General features: G+C 36.0%; 3 protein-coding genes across 3 annotated transcripts; 1 reads left to right on the top strand and 2 right to left on the bottom strand.

The window, feature by feature from the left end:
* Nucleotides 1-781: 781 nt before the first annotated feature.
* Nucleotides 782-3,747, top strand: LOC132275050 (uncharacterized protein At2g34160-like). The gene is made up of 5 exons (XM_059776423.1): nucleotides 782-1,016; nucleotides 2,587-2,635; nucleotides 3,029-3,091; nucleotides 3,182-3,255; nucleotides 3,337-3,747. Exons 1-5 carry the CDS (start codon nucleotides 864-866, stop codon nucleotides 3,481-3,483), a joined length of 486 nt encoding a protein of 161 aa, XP_059632406.1. The 5' UTR covers nucleotides 782-863; the 3' UTR covers nucleotides 3,484-3,747.
* A 176-nt stretch (nucleotides 3,748-3,923) lies between these two features.
* LOC132275048 (ureidoglycolate hydrolase) lies at nucleotides 3,924-13,118 on the bottom strand. The gene is made up of 12 exons (XM_059776420.1): nucleotides 12,708-13,118; nucleotides 11,810-11,895; nucleotides 10,962-11,036; nucleotides 9,609-9,737; nucleotides 8,177-8,263; nucleotides 6,852-7,054; nucleotides 6,620-6,722; nucleotides 5,992-6,083; nucleotides 5,815-5,877; nucleotides 5,341-5,581; nucleotides 4,727-4,767; nucleotides 3,924-4,214 (listed from the first exon to the last, which is right to left on the bottom strand). Exons 1-12 carry the CDS (start codon nucleotides 12,933-12,935, stop codon nucleotides 4,117-4,119), a joined length of 1,446 nt encoding a protein of 481 aa, XP_059632403.1. The 5' UTR covers nucleotides 12,936-13,118; the 3' UTR covers nucleotides 3,924-4,116.
* Nucleotides 13,119-13,680: 562 nt separating this feature from the next.
* LOC132275047 (pentatricopeptide repeat-containing protein At1g63330-like) lies at nucleotides 13,681-16,178 on the bottom strand. The gene has a single exon (XM_059776419.1). The coding sequence runs from the start codon at nucleotides 15,820-15,822 to the stop codon at nucleotides 13,843-13,845; it is 1,980 nt and encodes a 659-aa protein (XP_059632402.1). The 5' UTR covers nucleotides 15,823-16,178; the 3' UTR covers nucleotides 13,681-13,842.
* Nucleotides 16,179-22,646: the final 6,468 nt, after the last annotated feature.

Genomic DNA, 22,646 nt, shown 5'->3' with positions numbered 1-22,646 from the left:
CTTATAATGATTACTAAATACATCTAAACATAATTTTTCAAAGAAAAATGATTGTTACACTGATTACTTATAGTGAACTATGCAACAAATAAGCAAGTGGGTCCTCCACTTACTTATATTTAGCATAAATAACCGATCAAAAATCATTCGGCAATTCACTGAAATATTAAGTGTGAGTATCACTATTCTTTTTTAAAATAAAAGCACTTTTAAGCTGTATAAAAGCAAATTTAATTCATAACTATAACTCATATGTTTAGATATTTCATAACTATCTAGACACATTTTGATAATGGTTCGTGAATACAAAAAAAAAATGCAAAATAGATAATATCTAAGCAGGTGCACGATACTTGCAAAAGTTGTGTAAATTGTGAATGCCACTATTCAACTTCAAATGATACCCAAGAACCCTTTTCAATTAGACTGGTTTTGGGTTGTCTACTTGGGTCCATACCAAGCAATTGAGTTTAAGCCCAGGTGTGATGTGGCCCAGAAACACATTGTTTAACACTTTATTAGTCATCACCACCTTCAAAATCACTGATCATTCATCATCTGGTAAGTATGCAAAACCACACTAGTCATGCATTATGCTGCATACTGTGCTTGATTATCTGATCAGCGGGACCCCACATGCTCTTTGTGGGCCCAATAACAGAACTAACTGCAACTCATCATTAATCAAGGACAAATCCGTCATTTAACATATCAAATAACTACCTGATTCCGTTTCAATTATAACTGCCAAGAAACAGCTTTACACCATCGGCCTATATATATTGTAAACCGGTCCAGAATCGTTTACGTCCATTTCCGAAGCGGCTTCTGTTGTAGAGAGAGAGAGAGAGAGAGAGAGAATCATGGAGACGACTGTTCTTGCAGACACCACCAACACCATTGAAAACGCTTCGAAGAAGAAGGTTGCAGAGACCAAGGCTGAGACTCAGAAGAAGAACAGAATTCAAGTCTCCAGCAGCAAGAAGCCCCTCTTCTTTTACCTCAATCTCGCCAAGGTTTTCCCCTCTTTTCCTCTCTTAAATTTTTCATCGAATTAGGGTTTCCATTTACGCGGAAAATGAGGGTTTCTTTGTTCTGCTTTGCTCTTCGATTCATTCTGTTATGTGTTCCTTCAGACTCTAATGTTATTTCGTTGATATCATGTATGATAATGTATCTTTGTTTGTGGTTCTGATATCGTAATTGGTCTTGATTTTTAGGGTTTTTGATTTCTGTAAATCTTTGTGTTTTTGCTTGATCTGATGGTCGATGTAGTTTGTGATTACACATTCTTGATATTGTTGTTAAGATTTATGATAATTTAGGTTATGCTTTTGATTGTTGTTTATAATATGTGATGGCTTAAGGACACGATTTTAATCAATTAAGTCCAAGTGGATTTTTTAATGTTATATTGTAATCTTTACCGAGTTTTTTGAACTGAAAATCTGTAGAACTCTGTTCCCTTTGTTCTTTAGTTTGATATTTTACTGATTACTTCAATCTTGATGTGGATAATTTACGGTTCTTTGGTGTGGGGAAATGTAATGGCTGTTATCAACTGCATTAATCAAATGTTTTCAAGTTAATTTAACTTGGAGCTGAATGATTGACTATTTATCATGTTCATTTGTTCAATTTGGTTTGATTATAATTTCTAATATTTGAAGCAATCCTGATTATTCAATTATACTGGCACTTCTCATTCCCCCCTTTTCTTTGGCTTGTGTTATTCTCAATATGTAAACATTTGCTTTATCATGTTCATTTGTTCAATTTTGTTGAATAACGAAGATATTTACCTGTTTGGGCAGATAACATGAAATATTGGCAGTGGTTTGATTGAGTCCTTACTCGTATATTTTCTGAGCACATAGTTGATAGTTTATGATTTCTTGATCTAGTTAGGGTAAATTTTAATGAATCAGATCTGGTTGTATGTTTTGATGCAGTAGTGAAATCCTTAATTAAACCAATGAAAAAAAAAAAAAAATTCCCTAGTTAAGTGTTTTTTTCTTGAGATACAGTTGAAATAGGTTTTCTGTTTATTCTTATGTTTTATTGTTACGTACTATTTGAATGGTGATCTGGTTGATTTGGCTGCAAATTTTCATGATAATTTAGGTCTGTATTTAGATTCAGTTGCTTGGGAAGCTGCAATATCATTTTTCCAACTGTTTAAATAAGTTTATTGTTAATTTCTTCAGTTGGAGCTGAATTGTGTATTTTCTTATGCAAGCCTTATAATCCAGAGTATTGCCTTCTTAAATATTGTCTGATTACATTGTTCAACTTATAGAAAATGATGGAATTTGCGAAGTCTCTTCTCTTTATTCTTGAATTTTTCATTTGAAGGTGATGGATTCTGCCCAATGGTGGATTTTGTATTTCTGTGGTTTTGATTCAATTTATTATTGAGAGTGCATTCTTGAATTGTATTTGGAATTTGTCTTGCTGTGTTTCCAGTCCAATTGTAATTCTGTTTGCAGTAAATGATATGAAAATTGCCAGCACTTAGTTGAGTCTTTCAAGTTGCAATGAGTATTTTCCTGATCCATTTTGTTATCTTCTATTTATGAATTGCAGAGGTTTTTTAAGCAGCACAAGGAAGTCGAGCTCTCTGCTCTGGGAACAGGTATGCCAATAATTAAATATGCATCACTATCATGGTTATGGTTGTTGTTACTAGTTGGAATAATGTTTATACTAAGATGATTGAGCTCCAGCAGCCTGCCTGTTTTCACAGAAAACTTCTTACAATTGACAATTCAACTTTTGTTGGGAATAATCCTCATCACTACTGTCTTATTATTTAACTATGTTTTTTTATATCTAAAATTCATAGTAGGAGTTCTCAGGAATCATGTACTTGTTAAGGAATCATTGAAAAGAATGCATTGACATGGGTTTCATGTTTACTAGCAGTGTACTCCAAATTGAGTCCTACATTTGTGAGAGGTTTCTTGTCACGTTAGCCACTTTGCATGTCATAACACTTTCTCTAACGTCTGTTGTATGTCTATTCCAGCAATTCCCACTGTAGTTCTAATTGCTGAGATTCTGAAGAGCAATGGACTGGCCATTCAAAAGAGTGAGAAGCTACATCCATCTTCGTTTAACATCCCTTTTACATCATGTTCATAGCCCGTAGAATGATTTTTGTTTCTTGGATATGCGACAGAGGTTTTGACATCTACTGTTGGCCCGAAGGATGATGCTAAAGATGCTAAAGGTCGCAGGGTTCAGAAGGCTAAGGTTGGCTTGGTCTCCGTGAATATACATATCTATTTAACCATCAGACTTTATAATTAATGACCTTTCTCATCAAACTTACAGATTGAGATTGTACTAGAGAGGACTGAGAAAGCCGAAAAGGAGACTGCTGCTGCTAAAGATTCCAAGGTTGCTGCTGACGAACTTATGGATGCTGCCGATATGCTGAAGAACCTAAGTATCAAAGAAGGCTCTGCTGATAAGGAGTAATGGATATATTAGTACTTAAGAATTTCATTCCTGCAGTATAATGCTTGTATTCTTGTATGCCGACACTTAGGAGAAATCTATGACACTAGCTATGTAGATTAGTAAGAGCCAGTTACAGCAGGTGTTAGAATTGCATGATCATGGAACTGAGACTATAGATAGTTTCTTTCCCTTTCAAGTGCTGTTGACATCCATTCTACTCTGGCACTTCGCCCCTTCCATGTAACTACACCCATACAGGAATACAGATACATATTCATTTTAGAGCTCTCTCTCTCTCTCTCTCTCTCTCTCTCTCTCACACACACACAAATGTGGAACACACTATAATAGGGGCAACCTCACCCTATTTAGCAGTTTCTGTAAAACTGTTGCAGTTTAATTAGTATTCCCTGTTCTTATGTTTGCGTTAGTTGCATTTTTGAGAATGAATGATGATATCAGGTGCTCATAGTAAAATTTGCAATTGATACCAATTGTTCATAGTAAAATTTGCAAACACTAAAATCTCGAATGCTATAATTCGCCGATTTTCTTTTCCACACTTTACATGAGAGTTCCACTAGAAGCAATCGTCTTTAAAAGGTTTGAGCTATTAGAAGCAAAGCTTTGACAATAATTCTTCTCAGGGCTTCAGACCAGGGACAACTTGGCAAGTGTCAGAGCCAGTACCTTGACCCCATTTGCAATATCCTCAATGGAGGAAAATTCTTCAGGTTTATGGCTATATCCTGCAAAACCAAATGGATGCAAGTATACAAGTCATTTCTGAAGCCTTAATTTTGTAAAGCTACCAAAAAACTTAATATACGTGCAACTACTGTTTCCTGATGGTTTATGTAGGGGTGCCACTGGGTCTAGCTACTCTTGCAAAATCATACAATTAATTCAGTGTGCATTTTTATGTTTGCATTATGTACCGACGTATGTTCATTATGTGCACTGGTTCTTGCAAGTGTTGTCAAATGATTATGAATTTAGAATGCATCTGTAAATGGCTCACATAATTACTACACATGCTTGACTGCAAAAGGTGCAATCCTTTTTTTCTCTTTCCTCTCAATGCAACTTGCTAATCAAGCAACTCAATAATGAACCTGAATCAGTTTCAATAATGTATAACCTGGCATTTTGCACCTTTTACAAGTTCAAAGGGAATAATTGAAGAAAAATACCATTAGTTTATATAAAAGTTAAAAGAGGTGGAGTTATTTGTAGAAAAATAGGCCAAGAGAGCTCATACCTTTGTAACATGGAATGAATATCATGCCCATCGGAGATATTCTGCAAGGATGTGATATTGCATGGTCAGCAGCTATATAAAAAGGGTTAACTATCTAGTGTGGTACACGTCAATCAAAGGGTGTTGGGAGGGACAGATTGGATACAGATCTAACTTTTGGTATAATTTACACAAAGTGACTAAGGATTTTAACCGGCGCTGTATCACAGTATCACACTTGAAGCCCAAATACTAGTGCACCAAGCAACGACCCCTTTTTTTAAGAGTAACGACTCCCTTAGTCCAGGTATTAAGATCTGAGAATTTTATTGCCTTCACTTTTTTTATAAAAAAAAAAATCATCTAAAGGCTAATTATTAAGTCCAAAATTTTGAAATTATGCCCATTATATTTCATAGAGTATAGTTTTTTCATAATTATTTCATAGAGTATATGTTCTAAGACTATTTATTATTAGACTGACTTTTCTTTTTACAAGACACTTCAAATGAAAATTGGGGTGCTTCTATGGGACCAAGTTTCAAGGATTTAAGATCCTCCCTCATTCTCCCTCCTTTCCCAGCTTTTGATTCTCTAACAGATATTTAATTTAGAGCTTTCTATTACTCACTTACCTTGCCATGAACAGTGAGTCATGATAAGCTCTGCTAATCATCAACTTGCGAGTCAGGTTTAGCTCTTGGGATGCAGCTTCCATTGCTTTGATTATTGATTCTTCAGAAAGGGCTGGTGGATCCTGATTGACAATGTTAAATTCTGATAGCTTGACACCACGGTTTGTGGCTATGGTTAAAGCAGATTGATGAATTTTTTTAATTACAATGTTTCTTCGATTTTCATCAATGTCTCGTGTATCTGCAGCTCAAAGGAAAAACGAAAAACAAAATACTGATTAAATATATATGGTGTAGCATATATTCACTGGGCTATTGCAGCTGGTAATACCATATATAAGGTGAATACAACAAACTTAGCATCAGTAGCAACCCAAAGAGCAAAAAGCAAGAACTGTGGATCAAACATTCCCTGTATACTTGGTATAGAATGTAACTTTTCCAAAAAATATGATTCACCGATATGAAGCATACCTATTTCCAAGTGTGATTTGCTTGGGATGCTGTTGATTGCTCCAGGATGCAGATCCAGAATGCCTTGAAAAGCAGGAGTGAAAATTATTGGTTATATACAAAATGGAAAATTCCAAATTCTGAAAAACCGGAATTCTATGTTAGTTATGACTTATTAGGAAATGGTAAATGTCTCACCAACAGTACCGACAGTGTCAATAGATCCAGATTCTAGTACATGTTTCTCCACGGTGAGTGCTAACTCAGCAGCAGCCAGTCCTGCATCATTTCTGCTCCAAATGATTTATAAAAGGTATAAATCGCACAAAAGGAAAAAATATAATGGTAAACATGATCTATGTTTAAAGGCTTCAAGCTTTTAACAGCTAATGGAGTAGAGTGGATAAAAAGGGTATTGCAATTTTATCTATTAATTCATAGCAAGTACACCACTAAGAAAAGGAAGCAAATGTGTTCAACTTGAAAGAAATATATAAAAAAAAAAACTTTCAAAAACAAGTCAGAAAGGGAAATGACTTTACATAAGTGACTTGCACCAGGTTAGTTCAAGTAAAATGATCAAATGTATAAAGATAAAGATACAAGAAACAAAGTTAAAGAAATATATGATGTATAAGTCAGTAATTTTTGTAGGAACTTTCACCTTGCACCAGTCTAGTTCAAGTAAGTACTAATTGAACTATCAGTCATATAAAAGATACAAGAAAACAAAGATATAGAACAGGCCCAGCCAAAAAAAGAAAAAATATAATTATTTAAAGAAATATATGATGCATATTTTAGTAATTCCTGCAGGAACTTTCACCTATTCGGCATTAGGACAGCGCCTGCATGGCCTCCATTGCCTTCAAAATCAACTTTAATGCTTGCAGGAGCAGCAATTGCAGTCACAATACCAATAGAAACAGCTGGATTGGAAAATGAATCAGTTTGAATATAAATTTTTTTAAAAAAGAAAGGAAAAAAAATGGATGTTCAAACACTGTCACAAGAAAAAGAAAATCATTTAAGAGGGAAAAAAAACACTGGCAGCCCACCTTCTTCCTCCAGAACAGGGCCTTGCTCTATGTGCAGCTCCACAAAAGCCGAATAGCTTCCTTTCTTTAGAAAGACACTGGATAAGGTGTCTAGATCCTTTGCATAACCAGCAGACCTTGCAGCATCAAAAAAGGATATATTTTGAGTGTCAACTGTCTTCTTGAGAGCCTTCTCCAGTGTCTCACTTCCTGCCAATAAACGGCTGCACATTTCGGTAATATATGAGAAACCTCAAATTAGATACTGGGTTATATTTACCCTTTGCAAGATTTAAGCAGTTCCAATAAAACAGGACTGAAGGTAATTTATTTAAATTACAAAGATGAATTTAAATGCAAAAAGTTCTGATTCTGTTGTTTGGAAGAACATCTTAGCTCTGAGGGAGTTTATGTTGCAAAATGTTTCTTTCAAGGTGGGAAATGGCTCTAATTTCAGTTTAGTTTATGACCCTTGGTATAATGGCAAGTCAGTGTAGCAAGAATTTGGTATAAGAAGACTGTATTCTGCAGGTTTTCAGCATTCTGCTTCTGTTGCTGTTTTCATCTCATCTAATGGTTGGCCTTGTCCACCTAATTGGCCTGCAGAAAGTGCTAATGTTATGGCTCAGTTTCATTCTTTTGACGGTGAAGAACGGATTTCTTGGAAGCATGGTTCTTTCTACTTCAAGGCAGCCTGGAACTTATGCAGATCTCATGGGGATACGGTGCTTTGGTGTAGTTTGGTTGGAACTGTTATAGGCCTAGGATTTCAGTTCAGTCTGTCCTAATCTTACACAATTCCATTCCAACCTTTTTTAATCTTAGGTCTAGGGGTTTTGCTACTCCTATTTTATGTCACAATTGCTTTGCTGGCGAGGACTCTACTGATCACCTATTCTGGTCCTGTGGATATGCTACACACGTCTGGAATTGGGTTATTCAGTGATCCCATCTGGTGGGTCTCCTTCAGGTGGGATCTTTTTCAGAAGCCATTTGGTTTATTGTTAATGCTAGAGGTTCCACTGTGAGATGCAAGATGTTGAGATGCATGTTTTGAGGGTCTCTCGTCTCTCGGTCGTTCTATAGTTGATTCCTGTTCTATGTTTGGAGAGGCTAGTTTTTCTTTTATGTTTTGGACTATGTAGACTTTCTTTTTTCGTTGCCTGGGGTATGCCTTTGGCTGTGCTTGTGGCTGCTCTTTAGAAGTGCCTCTTTTGTTTTGTACTGTATTGTATATTTCCTCAATAAAATTCTGTTCCATTCAGGGGAAAAAAATAATTGAAATTATAAAAGAATGGTAAATGTGTGTATTAAGCTATAATATTGCAACAATAGGTGGTCCTAACCTTCCCAAGCAGCTGATCCCAAACCTTGTAGGCTCTTCTGAGGTGAACATGATAACCTCCAGCGACCTTTTAGGCTGAAAGCCAGACCTGTGAAAATTCCCAGTCAGCAATATATGAACTGAAATCGGCAGCTAAGTTACAATTTCAAAGAACTGAAGATGATATGAGAGTGCATTAATATTCCAGGAAGTGAATAGATATTTATTAATGCATAGCCTTTCGTTCAAAACTATAATTTTTATAGTACGGTCATTTGCCTGATTATTAGCTTAATAAATTCTAAAATCGCACTGCGTTAGGTTGGCTACACGACCCAACAATTCCTTAATGATAATCCACATCTATTTATGACTATATCTTCTATTTAATAGCAAAAATCGTTTGCATTATTTCACCAACTCAAACCACATTCTCGCTTGGCCTCCACTTACGTTCACATTGACTTCAGATTGAATTAGATCAGCACCAAGTACAAGTGCAATCATTGGATGCACATGAACAAACCATCTTAGACAATTATGCCTCATCTTGTCCTCAACTGGTGCCAACTGCGACCTCAATCTTGTCAAGAACATATTTGTTGTTAATTTGCAATTAGTTTGTTCTCACTCACAAGGTTATGGCCTCGGATAGAGCACAATGGGAAAATAGGGGATTCATTAGCCAACACCATGTAGTTGGAAGAAGGGTTTGTTGAGTTGAGTTGTGTTGTGTTGTCACCCACCTATCTCAACATCACCATTCTAACTTTCCAACTATGATTTCATGAAATGCTGTTTATATAGCGTAAGAGTTTTAACTTTCATGATTTAAGTTAAGATTCAAATAAAGGTTTACATATCTGCTTGACACATTCTCCACCTTTATCTGGGTCTGAGGTAATTGCCTAAAAGATACGCATTGTACTTGCACAGTTAAGATCTTGACACAATGTTCAAGACCCACAAAACATAAGATTAACACCAAAATCCCGTGACCATGTTAATAAAATTAAGAGGACGTTAGGTTGTGTCCCCTAGAGTCCTAGTTATACCAGTTTTAGACCTATTGGAAAAAAGTATGAAATTTCGAGAAGCCAGTTCAACTGGTTTTCAATTGGCAAGGTGCGGTATGATCAACCAACCTTGGTAACCTTTCAATGCCCCTTGTTAGTTCTTGCTTGCAAGAAGGATGATTTCAGTTTAGTCCTTTTCAATTCTGACACTAATATTGGCAAATCACAAAAAAAAAAGCTTCTTGAAGTAAATGATCAATATTATGAATTTACAAGTGCATAGAATTACTCATATAAATTTTTTATAGAATGGATTTGTAAAAGGAGAATTTTAACACTAAATCAACCAAGCTAAATCTTTGTATTTGAGAACCTATAAGCACATTAATGGCTTCTATTTAAAACAGTAGTATTTAAAATAGTCAGGGACTTGCATACCTTTTGAGTACATTAATGGCTTCTATTGCACCCAAAACACCCACAACTCCGTCATATTTCCCAGAGTATGGAATGGCATCAATATGAGATCCTGTTGAAACTGCAGCAAGATCTGGTTCATAGCCATCCCTGTAGAAAGCAAATGAGATGAAGCGGTTGAGCAAAAACTAACAAATGAAGTATTGGACAAATGTCAACCCAAGAAAAGTAAGAAAGGAACGTTATAACACACTTAAAAGGCTCAAGTAGCTCAAAAGAATCATGAAATTATCTGGTTGTGAAAATTTACAACAAACAGTCTTGAAAAATAACAATCTTATGAATGATAAGAGTATATAAGAAGATGACAAAGAAAACCATACAAGTCAACGGCACAACATCTTTTCATAGAGAATAGAACAAAGCAAACGATAGAATTGTTCATCCAAAAGCAGAGAACCATTCATATGACATTTTATATAGCCATAATCTACAAATATATGATAATGTAAGCAGTATTTCATGAACAAGAAACTCAAAAAAACTTTGTGTCCATATAGTATCTAATAAAGGTTAACCATGATTAAACTTGGGCAAACCTAACTCAGGTATTACATGACCTGCAGCCAAAATGGCCTTCATAGTGAGGGAGCCATTATAACATTTTACTGAAATCTATAGGTCTTGCAACACACTTCCTATAAGGTCTATTAGGCTGGATCATAGAAACATAAAATTGAAGGAGAAAAAAAATAAGATACTGGATTCTTATGTTAGGACTCATAGAGCTGGGAGAGGAGCAACTTTTTGTGAAATAATACCAACAGTTAGGTCAGTGTCAAGTCCACCCCTCCCACAATCCTGCAAAGGTGGTACCAGCACCAAGTAATAGAATTTTTGTTACTCTCTTGTATGTTCAATTGTTCATAGTGAAAGCAAGCAAGCAAAAGATGCACTCAAACAAGGGAAGGACCCCAAGGATTCAGCAAAAATAAGTAAGATCTTGTGCAACTCAATATATCCAATCTCCTAGGTTGGACATTACAAGTGTAACGTCAATGACAAAATGGATAATGTATTGGGGGTTCAATTTTCATTGGTTTGAGGTAGGTGGTACTTGGGTTTCAAAATAGAGCAGCCTGTCTAAATGAGGGTTGATGCCTTGTCATCTCTGCTATCACTGAGTAAATTCAAAATCTATATCCTTTTGCTGCTGGTAAATTTCTTAATGTTCAATTGTTGATTCGGAGAGCACATTTGTGTTCACTATGAAAAGTAAAATAAGGGAAGGCACATGGGTACAGTTATAACTCCAACTCCGGGAAGGGATGTTAAACAAGCAGTTATAATTTGCTTCTGTTGACATAAACTCACCAACGACCAAATATATTACCAACAGCATCCTCTTTGACAAAGAGACCAGAAAGCTCCATCAAACTTTTGACATACCTGCAAATTAAACCAACAATGTCCCAATATGAAGACAGCCAAGAAGTGTAACAAAATAAAATGTTGCAAAGAAAAGCATGCGTAAATCCAACTTCTTCAGTTGTAGCATAACTTGGAATCAGTCAATATCTCAATATTAAACAGAAAGGGCGTTAGTAACAGAACAAAAGATTTTCCTTGGCAGTTGAAGAGAATAATACCACAACATCGAGTGCTCTGTGTGTGTGTGTGTGTTTGAAATTTAAAAAAAAAAAAAAGAAAAAAGAAAAAAAAAAGGAGTAGACATTTTTAATGAAATGAAATAAAGAAATCATTATAGAAATACTCAGCTCAAAAAAATCAGAAATCTTAACTCTCTGAGGCTGGCTATAACAACCATTCTTTGTCATTTTGTTCTATATAGAGCCATATTCTCGATAGGCTTCTAAGTAATCATGTTATTCTTTGTCATTCTGGGAGCATGTTGGGCGTGGACTGCCTTAATTATTAGGATTCTCAACCTTCTACAGGAATCTACTAGACAATTATATTTTGTTATTTTTCTTTCTTTGATAGATAAACTATCCAAGTTTTACTTCTATCAGTATGGCCAGACAATGACACAATTTTCTTAAGCTTACATTCATGCAGATGCAAGAACAATGACAGGTAGTGATGTAATTAGGAGCCCTTAACTTTTATCATGTTTGTCTACTCTTATTCCCTTAATCAGCAGCATTATAGTTGCATTATCATACAAAAGTACATCAAAACAGATAAATGGCTGTGCATACCTCCTAGCCAATACATCCTTCTCGCTGTACAGGATCCTAGTTACTGAAGGGGCAGGTGTATCCGAGAAAGTTGACAGCTCATCAATCTAAAAGATAACATATTAGAAAATAATTTCTGACAATGAGAAGTAAAACACATACAATGCTTTGAGGGCGAATGCAATTCCCCATTACATGCTTCATGGCATTACAACAACAATCATGGTTACCGCGTCAGCTGGTGGTTGGATGTCTTTTAGAAATTGCACCAGTCCATCGCGTATTCAAAAAAGAAAAACACTATACAAACGGAATTGCTTACAAATGTGAAGCATTACCAGTAATAAATAAATAAATTAAACTATAAACTACATTTGACAAAAGCTCTTATTTAGAATATATTGGTGAGAAAATTAAATAAACCTATAAATAGCCCGTAAATGTCCTCCCCCACCCACCCAATGTGACTTCGAGCTACACTTTTCAAAAAAAAAAAATTGTGACTTCGAGCTATACTCATATAGCTCGTGCTTTGCTGAAGGGGAGGAAAAATGTGACACTTTTTTTTACAAATAACGCTCAAAAACAAATAAATCCAGTCATACCCTCAGTAAAGCACAAGTCATTCATTCAACATCCAAGAGGCATCAAAACAACCGATTGCGAAACATTGCACAAATACAAAAAATACCCAGTTCATAAATCATCGATTTACACTGCCCAGAGTAGTAATCAGAGTCGACAATTAATAAATAAATAAAACACCTAGTTCATAAATCATCGATTTAAACTGCTCAGATTAAAAAATTAATCAATAGAGCTCTGAGATGCTTATGTAATTACTGTTACATAATCAGTACACATACGAAGGCAAAGCTATACTAATCGATCAACGGGCATTGAAAACTGGGTTGAATACCTGTTTCTGCAAACTTTGGGCATCCACTGATAGTGAAGATAGAGAGTTGGGCAAGTGGGGTTCGTGAATCGGATACCCAGAGAAAGCCTCCATAGTTTTGATTGTTGGGTCTTCATCGTTGTGGGCTAAGATTACAGGGAAGTTAGATAGGAAAATAAGAGGAACAAGAAGCAGCAGAAGCAGAAGCAGAGGGGGTGGATATGGATAAAAACACAATCTGAGAGCCATCTTTCTAGGGGGTTGGGTTTGTTGTTGGTATTCTCCGATCACGTAACTTCGGTCACTGATAAGTAGAAAATGACGAATTATACTTCTAATAAACTGATAAATAAAAACAAAAAAATCGAAAAATGCTACTACGGAGTAATAAATAGTACTAGTATATAGTCTAATTGTGCGTCTATCCTATAGTGGGACTCGTGTGAAAAGCACAAAGGGAGAAAGTTTTAAACTTTTGAGCCTGGGATTTGCAAAAATTAATATAATATATTTACAAATTTTGATAAATGACAAGCATGTGGTGAAAATATACAGTGTGTATATACATTTAAAAAATAATTTTTTTTTATAAAAAATATACCACTTATTATATAAAGTAATACATGGCAGAATTTTTAAATGAGCATCATTTTATTCTTCTCACTTGTAAATACTACCTAACCAAAGATTTCTTTTTTAATGGGTTTGGACTTTGGAGGGCCATCTCATCAAACCTTCCATCCTAATTATTTCTCCTCCTCCTCTGGCACGTCTTCGTTGTTACCAAATTTATGAATTCAAGTTGAAGCTATAACTTAGTGGCAAACTGGCAATAACTTATAGAAGGTGATCTTTATAGTTGAGCAGAGGTTTGTAGAAACTAAGAATACTCAGCCTGACAAGTGAGATTTTCATACCTGAGCTTCTAATTTCGTAATTAAAGGACTTCAACAGCATTCTGGATTAGATTTTGCCAATAGAAACTAAAATCCGAACAGAAGTCCAATTGCATTGCCAAAAGCATTCAGTATATTTGTTTCGTTGAGATTAGTACACAACAAAGACAGCGGATGTGAGACACTAGCTTTTCGGACATAAATAGCGTAGAAATGAATTCGAATTCAATGATAAATACAGTGAGAAAATCATTCATTTATTACATTTCCTTTTGCTTCACATTGTCAAATCTCGTAGGAAGCAAGGCCATCGGGGAAAAATTAGGAAGTGACTCAACGGTCACGCGGCATTGTTCATCCACCAAGACGAGGTTTAGCAACATTGAAGTAACTGCGTCATTTGGTAAGAAGTTTTTATTGCACATCTGCTCTAAAATCTGCATTGCCTTGTCAATCTCATTTTCTCGAAGATAACCCTGAACGATGGTATTGAATGAAATGGAGTCTGGTAGGCAACCATTCTCTTCCATTTGCAAGAGCAACTTATTGGCCTCCGATACCAACCCTTTCTTGCAAAGTCCATTAATCATTATGTTATATGTCACAGCGTCAGGGACCAAACCTTTCTTTAAGAGGTCATCCAACTGTTTTCTTGCTTTCTCCAGTTTACCAGCCCTGCACAAACCATAAATCAGTATGCTGAGAACTTCAATACTAGATTCAAGCTCCAAACATTTCGCAGACTCAAATATATTCAATGCCTCTTCAATGTGTCCATTTTTGCAGAGCCCATCCAACAGAACAGAGTAAGTACATAAATTAGGAGACAAGCCACAATTTTTCATCTCCTTGAACAGATTCTGAGCAGTTCTAATCTTCCCTGCCTGGCAGAGTGCACCTATCAGTGTGTTGTAAGTAACGTTTGTGGGCTTCAAGCTGTTGTGATGCATTTCCCTGAAGAGTCTCATAGCATCATCCATCATCAAATTCTTGCAATACCCATTAATCAACATATTGTAAGTGGTAACATTGTGCATGCCACCTCTAATAGCTATAGATGTGAAAATTTTTACTGCCTCGTCCAACTTGCCCGACAAACAGAAACCATAAATAAGTGAATTGTAAGTGAATACATTAGGCTCCTTTCCAAGCCGAACCATCAGCCCTAATAACTTGGAAGCTTCTCCTACCTTACCCTTTTTGCAGAGACAATCTATCAATATTGTGAACGTGACAACGTCAGGTGAAATTTCTTGTGCAATCATTTGGTTGAAAATTATTATAGCTTCCTTCCGCAAGTCCAACTGACAAAAGCCATGAATCAAAGAATTATATGTCACTGCATCTGCAGGAATTCCTCGACCAACCATTTCATCGAAAAAACTTACAGCTTCCTTCAACCGGCCTGCACTACACAATCCATTAATCAAAGAACTATAAACAATAACATCTGGAGAAACTCCTCCGCCAATCATTTCTGTGAAGATATCAATCGCCTCGCTTATCAACCCATCCTTGCAAAGAGAATCAATGATCATACTATATGTAAACACATTCACCTCGCAGTTTGTCTTTAACATCTTCCTATGCATCTCAAGAGCAAGACCCGTCTCGCAGATTTTACAAAGCCAATTAATAAGAATTCCATATGCGAACACATCTCCTTGGACACCCTTTTCAGTCATTTCATCAAACAACTGGACTGCATTCATAACCCTACCTTCCATACACAGACCCTTAACCAGAGTACTGACGGTCATTGGATCCGGCTTCAAACCTCTCTTCAAAATCTCCCCAAAAAGACCAAACCCAGAATTGACATTTTTCAAGTGACAACAACAATTGATCAAAGTGTTCAATGTACACAAATCAGGCTCAATTCCTGCAAGACCCATCTTCTTATATAGCGAAAACACATCCAAATAACATCCGAGCTTGGAGATTGAACCCAATAGATGATTAAATGTATCGATTGATGGCATTGGTTGCGTTTGAATCAATTTGTCAAAGTACTGTACGGCATCATTGAGTTTAATCCTACCTGATCTGCACTGATCTCTCACGTAATATTCAAATCTGTTTGGACAACCCTTAACATTGTTTCTTCTACGGATTTCGCTGGTTTTGGAAGTTGAAGTAGAAGATTGGGATGGGTTTGTACATGTGGATGAGAAAGAGTATAAAAATTTGATCTTTTGAATTGCATTACCCGTAAGAAAAGTGACATTCTTTTGCAACATTAAAGTAGGAGTATTTGGAACTGAAAAAATTGTTCAGATATATGTACTTTGGAAGTTACAAATATGCATATGTATGAATATAGACTTGCATAATCAATCATATATCAGCTGCAGAAAACTATGGGCAGGTCAATGGGCATGTCTTCTTGATTATGGGATGCAGTATAGTATAATTTATTATGTAATATTCTGCATTTTTATCAAAATATAAATTTGACGTAGAAATGGCTATTCTATATTAGAGTATAAATTTGACGTAGTAATGGATATTCTAATTTACAGGTAATATTCAGTATTCATTAAAGAAAATGAGTTGGGAATTGAGATGCAAAATTTGCTAGTACTTTCTATTTATCTTAAAGTGAGAGCTTTGTGGGTTATATATTCCTTGAGTATATAAAAGAAAATAATTTTGTGAGAAGTTGGATGGTTGGTGTTAGAAGTTTGGATTTATCCATGTAAATCAATTCTATTCTATAGTTTAAATTTTACTACTAAAAATAAATATTCAGTTATAATTAATATTAAAGTCCGACTTTAATCTTTGAACTGTCGCAACTCATAAGAACAGTTGCACACCACCATCACCGATATCCATGCCATTGTATCATGTCGTTTAGAAGAAAAAAAATTAAAAATAATCTGAAAATGACTCATGAAGACAGATTATGTAAATTATTTTAAGGCTGAATGATTGACTCTCTGTAAACCAAAAGCTTCAATCCACCATAAACCTCCATCAACGGCCAACCCCATTGCCAATCACCTCAAACCCCCTTTCAAACCATTGAAACAACCCATCTACAATATAGTGTGATACTTTCGGAACCAAGACGCTGGTTGATTAGGTCCGAGTTCAAATTCGAGGGATATCAAACAATTAAATTATTTTAAATCGAACACGGAATACAAAGTGAATAAGAAATAAAAATTAAAAACTGAAAGAATACTAAATTAAAAAAAAAATCCTCAACTTAAACTAATTAAACACCAACTTATTCAAACTCCTCCAATCCATACAACTCGGGAACCCAACTCTAGTGGACCCCTACTGAAACTCCAAACTGAAATGAAAGTAAAAACTGAAAATAAAATCCAAATCGAACATCTAGAAAGAAATTCTACGTCATCGGTAGAGTGGAAGTCTATATCTGCTCTGCTCGTCCAAGCTTTAACCCTGGAACTGATGAACACCTGAAAAATAAAGGAGTGGGTCAGGCCCACATGCAAGTCCTATTCTACTACGATCCAAACAGTAATCCGATACGCAGATACATTCTAGGAAGACTCAACAATATCTACAATAGTCCATAGATGTATATATAGTACACACTATAGGACGCTCGCTAGTCCAGTAGGTCTGTCTCAGCCTGAATAGGAGGCAACATGCAAATACGCACCTGAGGGTGGGCATGAGTACCTAGACCTACAAGGGAACAACACCTATGTCCAGTTATCCATCCTAGGAGATATACGCGCCCTAACCGTGGTCATGAGACTCAAACTCATACCACGGCACCATATAATATATATATAAAGTCCGTACTCCTCCTAATACAAAATACCATCCATCTGTGTGGTGGTCTGATATATATATAACAAATCCATCCTAAAATCATAGTAGGTCATTCAATTCACAATTGATATGACACATGTAGGTGATGGACTTAACCTTTATGATTAATCCATACCTTAATCCAAGTTAGGTAAAACATAGTGTTTGAACTAGTCCATACCTAGTATGTCACTGTCCCATACCGATACATACAATCCTCCAGTGAACACAGTTGACAAAACAATATTAAATAGTCATCAACCATACTTCAGAATATGCACAAGATAAATTTAATGCATGTACATAAATGTTAGGCATTCATTATAGAGCCCAAAAATCTAAATCCAATAATGTCAACTGATACAAAAAATTTAAGCGATCACATTCACCAACACAGTCCAGGAATTTACTGCTAATAGGATTTTAAGTATCAATTACATCCAAGCTAAGCATAGGAAATTTTAGTTAATTCCCTATACCTATAATACTATGGAAATATGATTTATATCTATAGTTAAACCATATATAACAATCTTGCTAAGCTTCAAAATATAAACCTAGCAGATCCTCCGACATTGTCCATGAATTGATAAAATTTCATAATGGTTTAAGTACCAATAAACACAATCTAAGTATAGTTGAGTTTAATTAAGTCACCATACCTAGAACACTGTAAGAAAAATATATGATTATATATATTTAGATTATATATAAAACTCTTGCCAAATTCCAGTAAATAAAATTAGCATAACAGTGAGCAAGTTACAAATTTCCTCTTGGGTTTTGCTTGCTCTATTCCTCAATCCAATTGTGAATTTATAATTTTTCATCATAATTCCAGCCTTATACAGTCCCACACATCATTTAAACAATTTAAATTGATTGCAGAAACCCAAAAAAACCAAACAGTTTTAAAAAAACCCACGTTACAGTGCATTTCAAGATAGAACAGGCTCTTAAAATGGGAGCCTGCTCTATTTTTCAACCTAGAGCCGGCTCTAGGATCTTAGAGCCGGCTCCATGACACCTAAAGCTGGCTCTCCCCTTTGGGAGCCAGCTCTAAGAGGTTTGGAGCCTTCTCTTATTCCTCTTAGCAGCCCTCGTTCGTTTTAGCTTCAACTGCTTCAATTCCGGTGATTTGCAGAACCCTCTGTGATGTTTTTAATCCTTGTTCTAAGCTCCAACTCAGTCCTAGGTTCATCTTAAATCTCTTAGATCCAATCCTAACATGTATAGGATCTTATTTTTAAAGCCACGAACACAGAACCTCTGCTAGAAATTTTTAAGCAAGTTTTTACAGATTTAATTCCAATTAATTTTGTGCAATTAAATACTGTTCTATGGACTTGATTTAGAGTTCAAACTCAGTCCTAGATAAATTACGAGGCATCTAATTATAATACTAAGCTCAATTAGAACAATGCTTAATTGTAAACATAGAAGGAATATATTACAGAATTTCCATGATTATGAAAAACAGTTAATACAATGAGATCAAATAAATTTATATATGCACAGAAGACATGTAATTATGTTTGTTTCAATCCATTTTAGCCTCTAATAAAACCCTGGAGTCTAACTAGACATGCACAGAAATTAACGGGAAAGAAAAGAACAGAAACTTGCCTGCAATTCCAGATTTTGAAACTGTAATCCTCTGTCTCTGAATGCTCTGTTAATATCCTAGACTGTAGTTCCAGCTCTGTTGCTATTGGTTTCACCTATGAGCAACCTCTCCTTCCTCCTTCTTGGTCCAACCTAGCCTTCCTCTCCCATCTCTCTTTCTTGCTCTCTGTTGCTCTATCTGTATCGTGAACAGAGTTTTGTATTTTCTAAAACCCTTAAACCCACATAAGATTATATTTATAGGCTTAATACTCCAACCCTAATCCTTGTACAATTAGAGCCCTAATGCAACTCTTAGTCGGCCCAAGAAAACCTAAGTTATAACCTTTGTCGGCTAAAACCAAAACCCTAAATTCTTAAACAGTTAATTCACCTAAGCACATAAATAACCAAACTTAAGAAACATAATTAAATAACCAATTAACATAAAACAGTTTTATTTAAAACAATTAAGTCACTAAAGAAAAACAAAATCCAATTAATTAAAATAAAACACAATTAAATAAAATAACCCACAAGTAATTTAAATACAACAAACAAACAAATAATTTAAAAATAATGACACCTAATCAAATAAAATGCAATTAAATACAATAATTAAATTCCAGAATTGTCCTTTTAAAATTAGGGGTATTACATGTAACTACCTCACCAAATAACATCCTACTTAACAACAACAAACACATAACAGCTCATATCCCTTATCAGCATAAACCTCCCAAACAGATTAATCAAAAAACCTTACTTAAAAAATCCCCCACTACTTCCTTACTTACACAAATCTATCACCCACCAATCCCATCTTCATTCTCTGGTCAGCCTCACATTCACTTCCCTGAATCCACCATTAACCCTATAAGGATACTTTCAAATGACACACACTGCATCACTACCTCACCTTAACATTATACACATCAAACCTCTCCCAATACCCCTCTTGTCAACCCTCTCTTACCTAAGACCTTTAACCCTTTTCTCTACTCCTCCCCAGCGCACCAGATTGATAGGTTGCAAGAGCAACTTGAATGAAAATATGAGAACCTCGGGAGAGCCATGGACATGCACAATACTCTCAAAAAGACTGTCTTTGAGTTGAGAAGTGAGTTGGCTGAGCTCAAAGCACAGAAGTAACATCATGTTCAATCACCAGACACTGATCAACCACCACCACCACCACCACCACAGGTGGGCCACAACCAATCAAAGAGGGCATAAGGCACCCCTTCTCACTTATGAAATGGAGTCAACAACCTCAATCTCAGCCACACAACATTGGATGCATTCCCATATGGATAAAGTTTTACAACATCCTTCACCAATTCTGGACAGCCAAAGGTCTGAGCCACATTGTCAATGTAACACCTCGGACCCGGAGGCCCGAACCGTTAGCCGGGTCCTTACTCGAACCCGAGGTCACTTACGTCAAACTCGACATTTCTAGAGTCAAAGCATTATCATTACACTTGAACTATACCTTTAGGAAGTCTTAAAACACATTTTAACATTTAGCGTGATAAATGCCGGAGGAAAAAGATGGAGAATGGCCAAACAACTTCATTTCGGTCGATCGAAGTGGAGCTTCGGTCGGCTGAAATGAGCTCCCCTACTTCGACTGATCGAAGTGCTGTTTCGGTCGGCCGAAACCCAAGATCCCGAGAGCATGCAATTGGTTCGGTCGACCGATGCGCCATTCCGGTGGAACCGAAATGGCTTCTTCGAGCCTTGATCCTGAAACTGAAGTGCTGTACTTTGGAGATGAAGGAGAAACTGAAATGGGGACTTTGAAATGGATTAAACGTATCCCAAACATTTAAAAATGGGTAATTCAACAATCATGGACATGAGTACCAACACTTGATCATGATTACAATGTCATAATATTTAATTACATGGAGTTTATACATAGTCTTTACCATTGTCTTAATTTACAACAAAATGGATCCAAGCTTCAAGTTATAATCATGATATACATGCCAAACAAACTTAGTACAATCTTTATCATGCTACTATACAAAATAAACTCAAGCTTCTCAAATACTTTCAAAATGTCCTTTAAGTGATCTCAAGCCTGTGGTAGATTATCATCCGCCAACTCCTTGTCGTGTCCTGAAAAATGTTAATATAAAAGGGGTGAGCGAATTGCTCAGTAGGTGGTGCCTAAGACACACCTCTTGTGGTCCCGTGAATTCAAACAATGAATAGGACAATAGGAAGCGGGATCATACCATGTTGGGAAAATATAACATCATATCCAATCTCAATATAAACAAAACGATGCAATGTAATGCAATGCATGCCGATGACGCTCCCCATTTTCAACATTCAAATCCATCACTTTTCAAACCGTTAATGTAACCCCCTTTGGTACCCCCTCAGCGCCGAAAGAAGGATTGGCTACTGTCCCTGACCGTTGGTATCTCCGCAGTGTCATTTGGGGCCCAGATAGCTCAACCACGCTAGGGCAATCTCCCTAGTTCCCTCTAGGTTACATTAACCTACTGGCCCTTTGGTGATTCCGCGGTGATCGGGTTTTTATAAAACACTTTAATCGAAACTTCTTCCTCAAAATTTCCCTTTTCATTCCAAAACACTTTTCCCATCTTCATGCCCCATAGTATGCATGTATGTCTCATGTTCACAATGCCATGGAAATAAGGAATTTTATATTACACAATTGAACATTCTCTACAAGTATTTTAGAAAGAGTTCACATGCCATCACATACCATCTATAGCAAGTTTTATAACATAATAGGCATGTAAGATCAACAATTAGATAAAAAGATTAACACATAAACATGTTTTTTTGTACAATCCAAATAGTACATATGATCATAAACTTCACATATAACATTTACATCATCTTCAAGACAATTAATTCAAAAACAAACATGCTTTGCAACAATTTATGAGATATCATTCACAAAGGAACAAGAAAAACATGGATTAGGAACCTCTACCTCAAATTGATGCAAAACCCTCAAAATGGGTCTAGATTTTCTGAATTTCTAAGGAGCATCAAAACTGAAATTGCTGGTATGGTTTCGAAGGCCTCGTCGTGGGCTTTGATTTGCCGCAAACGGCTTTTAAAAACTCTAAGAAATGAGAAAGAAATCTTGATTTGAAGTTTAGAACTCAAAAGAGAAAGAAAAATCAAGAAGAAAAGGGGGAAAAGAGAGAGCTACGGGAGTGAGAGAGATTTGAGGCTAAAAATGGTCTCTAGACCATTACATAAGAGTAAGTGGCGGGTCCCGCCACTTTTCTTTTCTTTTTCTCATTTTCTTTTATTTTTAATTTACACCATATAAATACATATATATATAAAATGCACCACATGGAAATAAAATGCATAATATGTAAATGGACCCAACCAAAATCCCAATACATGACAATACCGGTAGAGGGTCCCACATGGAAATGCCTAACCTTGCGTTTTTAAGAGTCCTGAACTCAATGGAATGTCCCAACCAACCATCCGACACACTCGGCACACCCCACGGTGTCCGGTACGCAAAAATGGGAAATGAAAAAAATACCCTTGCATTAACAAAATTCTGAAAAAAAATGAAAAATGCCGGAAATCGGAAACTTCATGGTCAGCAAAGTTAGAAAGCCTCTTTATGCTGCTGAAGCTACTGAAGAAA

This window comes from Cornus florida, unplaced genomic scaffold, assembly GCF_030987335.1.
Source record: "Cornus florida cultivar Cherokee Brave unplaced genomic scaffold, ASM3098733v1 CherokeeBrave_3.0.0_Hap2_Chr09, whole genome shotgun sequence".
Taxonomy (NCBI): domain Eukaryota; kingdom Viridiplantae; phylum Streptophyta; class Magnoliopsida; order Cornales; family Cornaceae; genus Cornus; species Cornus florida.
The sequence above is the reverse complement of the archived record's forward strand: the minus strand, read 5'-3'. Positions and strand labels throughout refer to the sequence as shown.

Bases quoted from the DNA above. Each gene is read 5' to 3' on its own strand.
- LOC132275050 (XM_059776423.1), top strand. From the start codon at position 864: ATGGAGACGACTGTTCTTGCAGACACCACCAACACCATTGAAAACGCT. The intron at 1,017-2,586 runs GTTTTCCCCTCT...TATGAATTGCAG, and splicing joins TTTACCTCAATCTCGCCAAG to AGGTTTTTTAAGCAGCACAA. The intron at 2,636-3,028 runs GTATGCCAATAA...TGTCTATTCCAG, and splicing joins GCTCTCTGCTCTGGGAACAG to CAATTCCCACTGTAGTTCTA.
- LOC132275048 (XM_059776420.1), bottom strand. From the start codon at position 12,935: ATGGCTCTCAGATTGTGTTTTTATCCATATCCACCCCCTCTGCTTCTG. The intron at 11,896-12,707 runs GTATTCAACCCA...GTTATCTTTTAG, and splicing joins CCCAAAGTTTGCAGAAACAG to ATTGATGAGCTGTCAACTTT. The intron at 4,768-5,340 runs GTAAGTGAGTAA...ACATCCTTGCAG, and splicing joins GACTCACTGTTCATGGCAAG to AATATCTCCGATGGGCATGA.
- LOC132275047 (XM_059776419.1), bottom strand. From the start codon at position 15,822: ATGTTGCAAAAGAATGTCACTTTTCTTACGGGTAATGCAATTCAAAAG.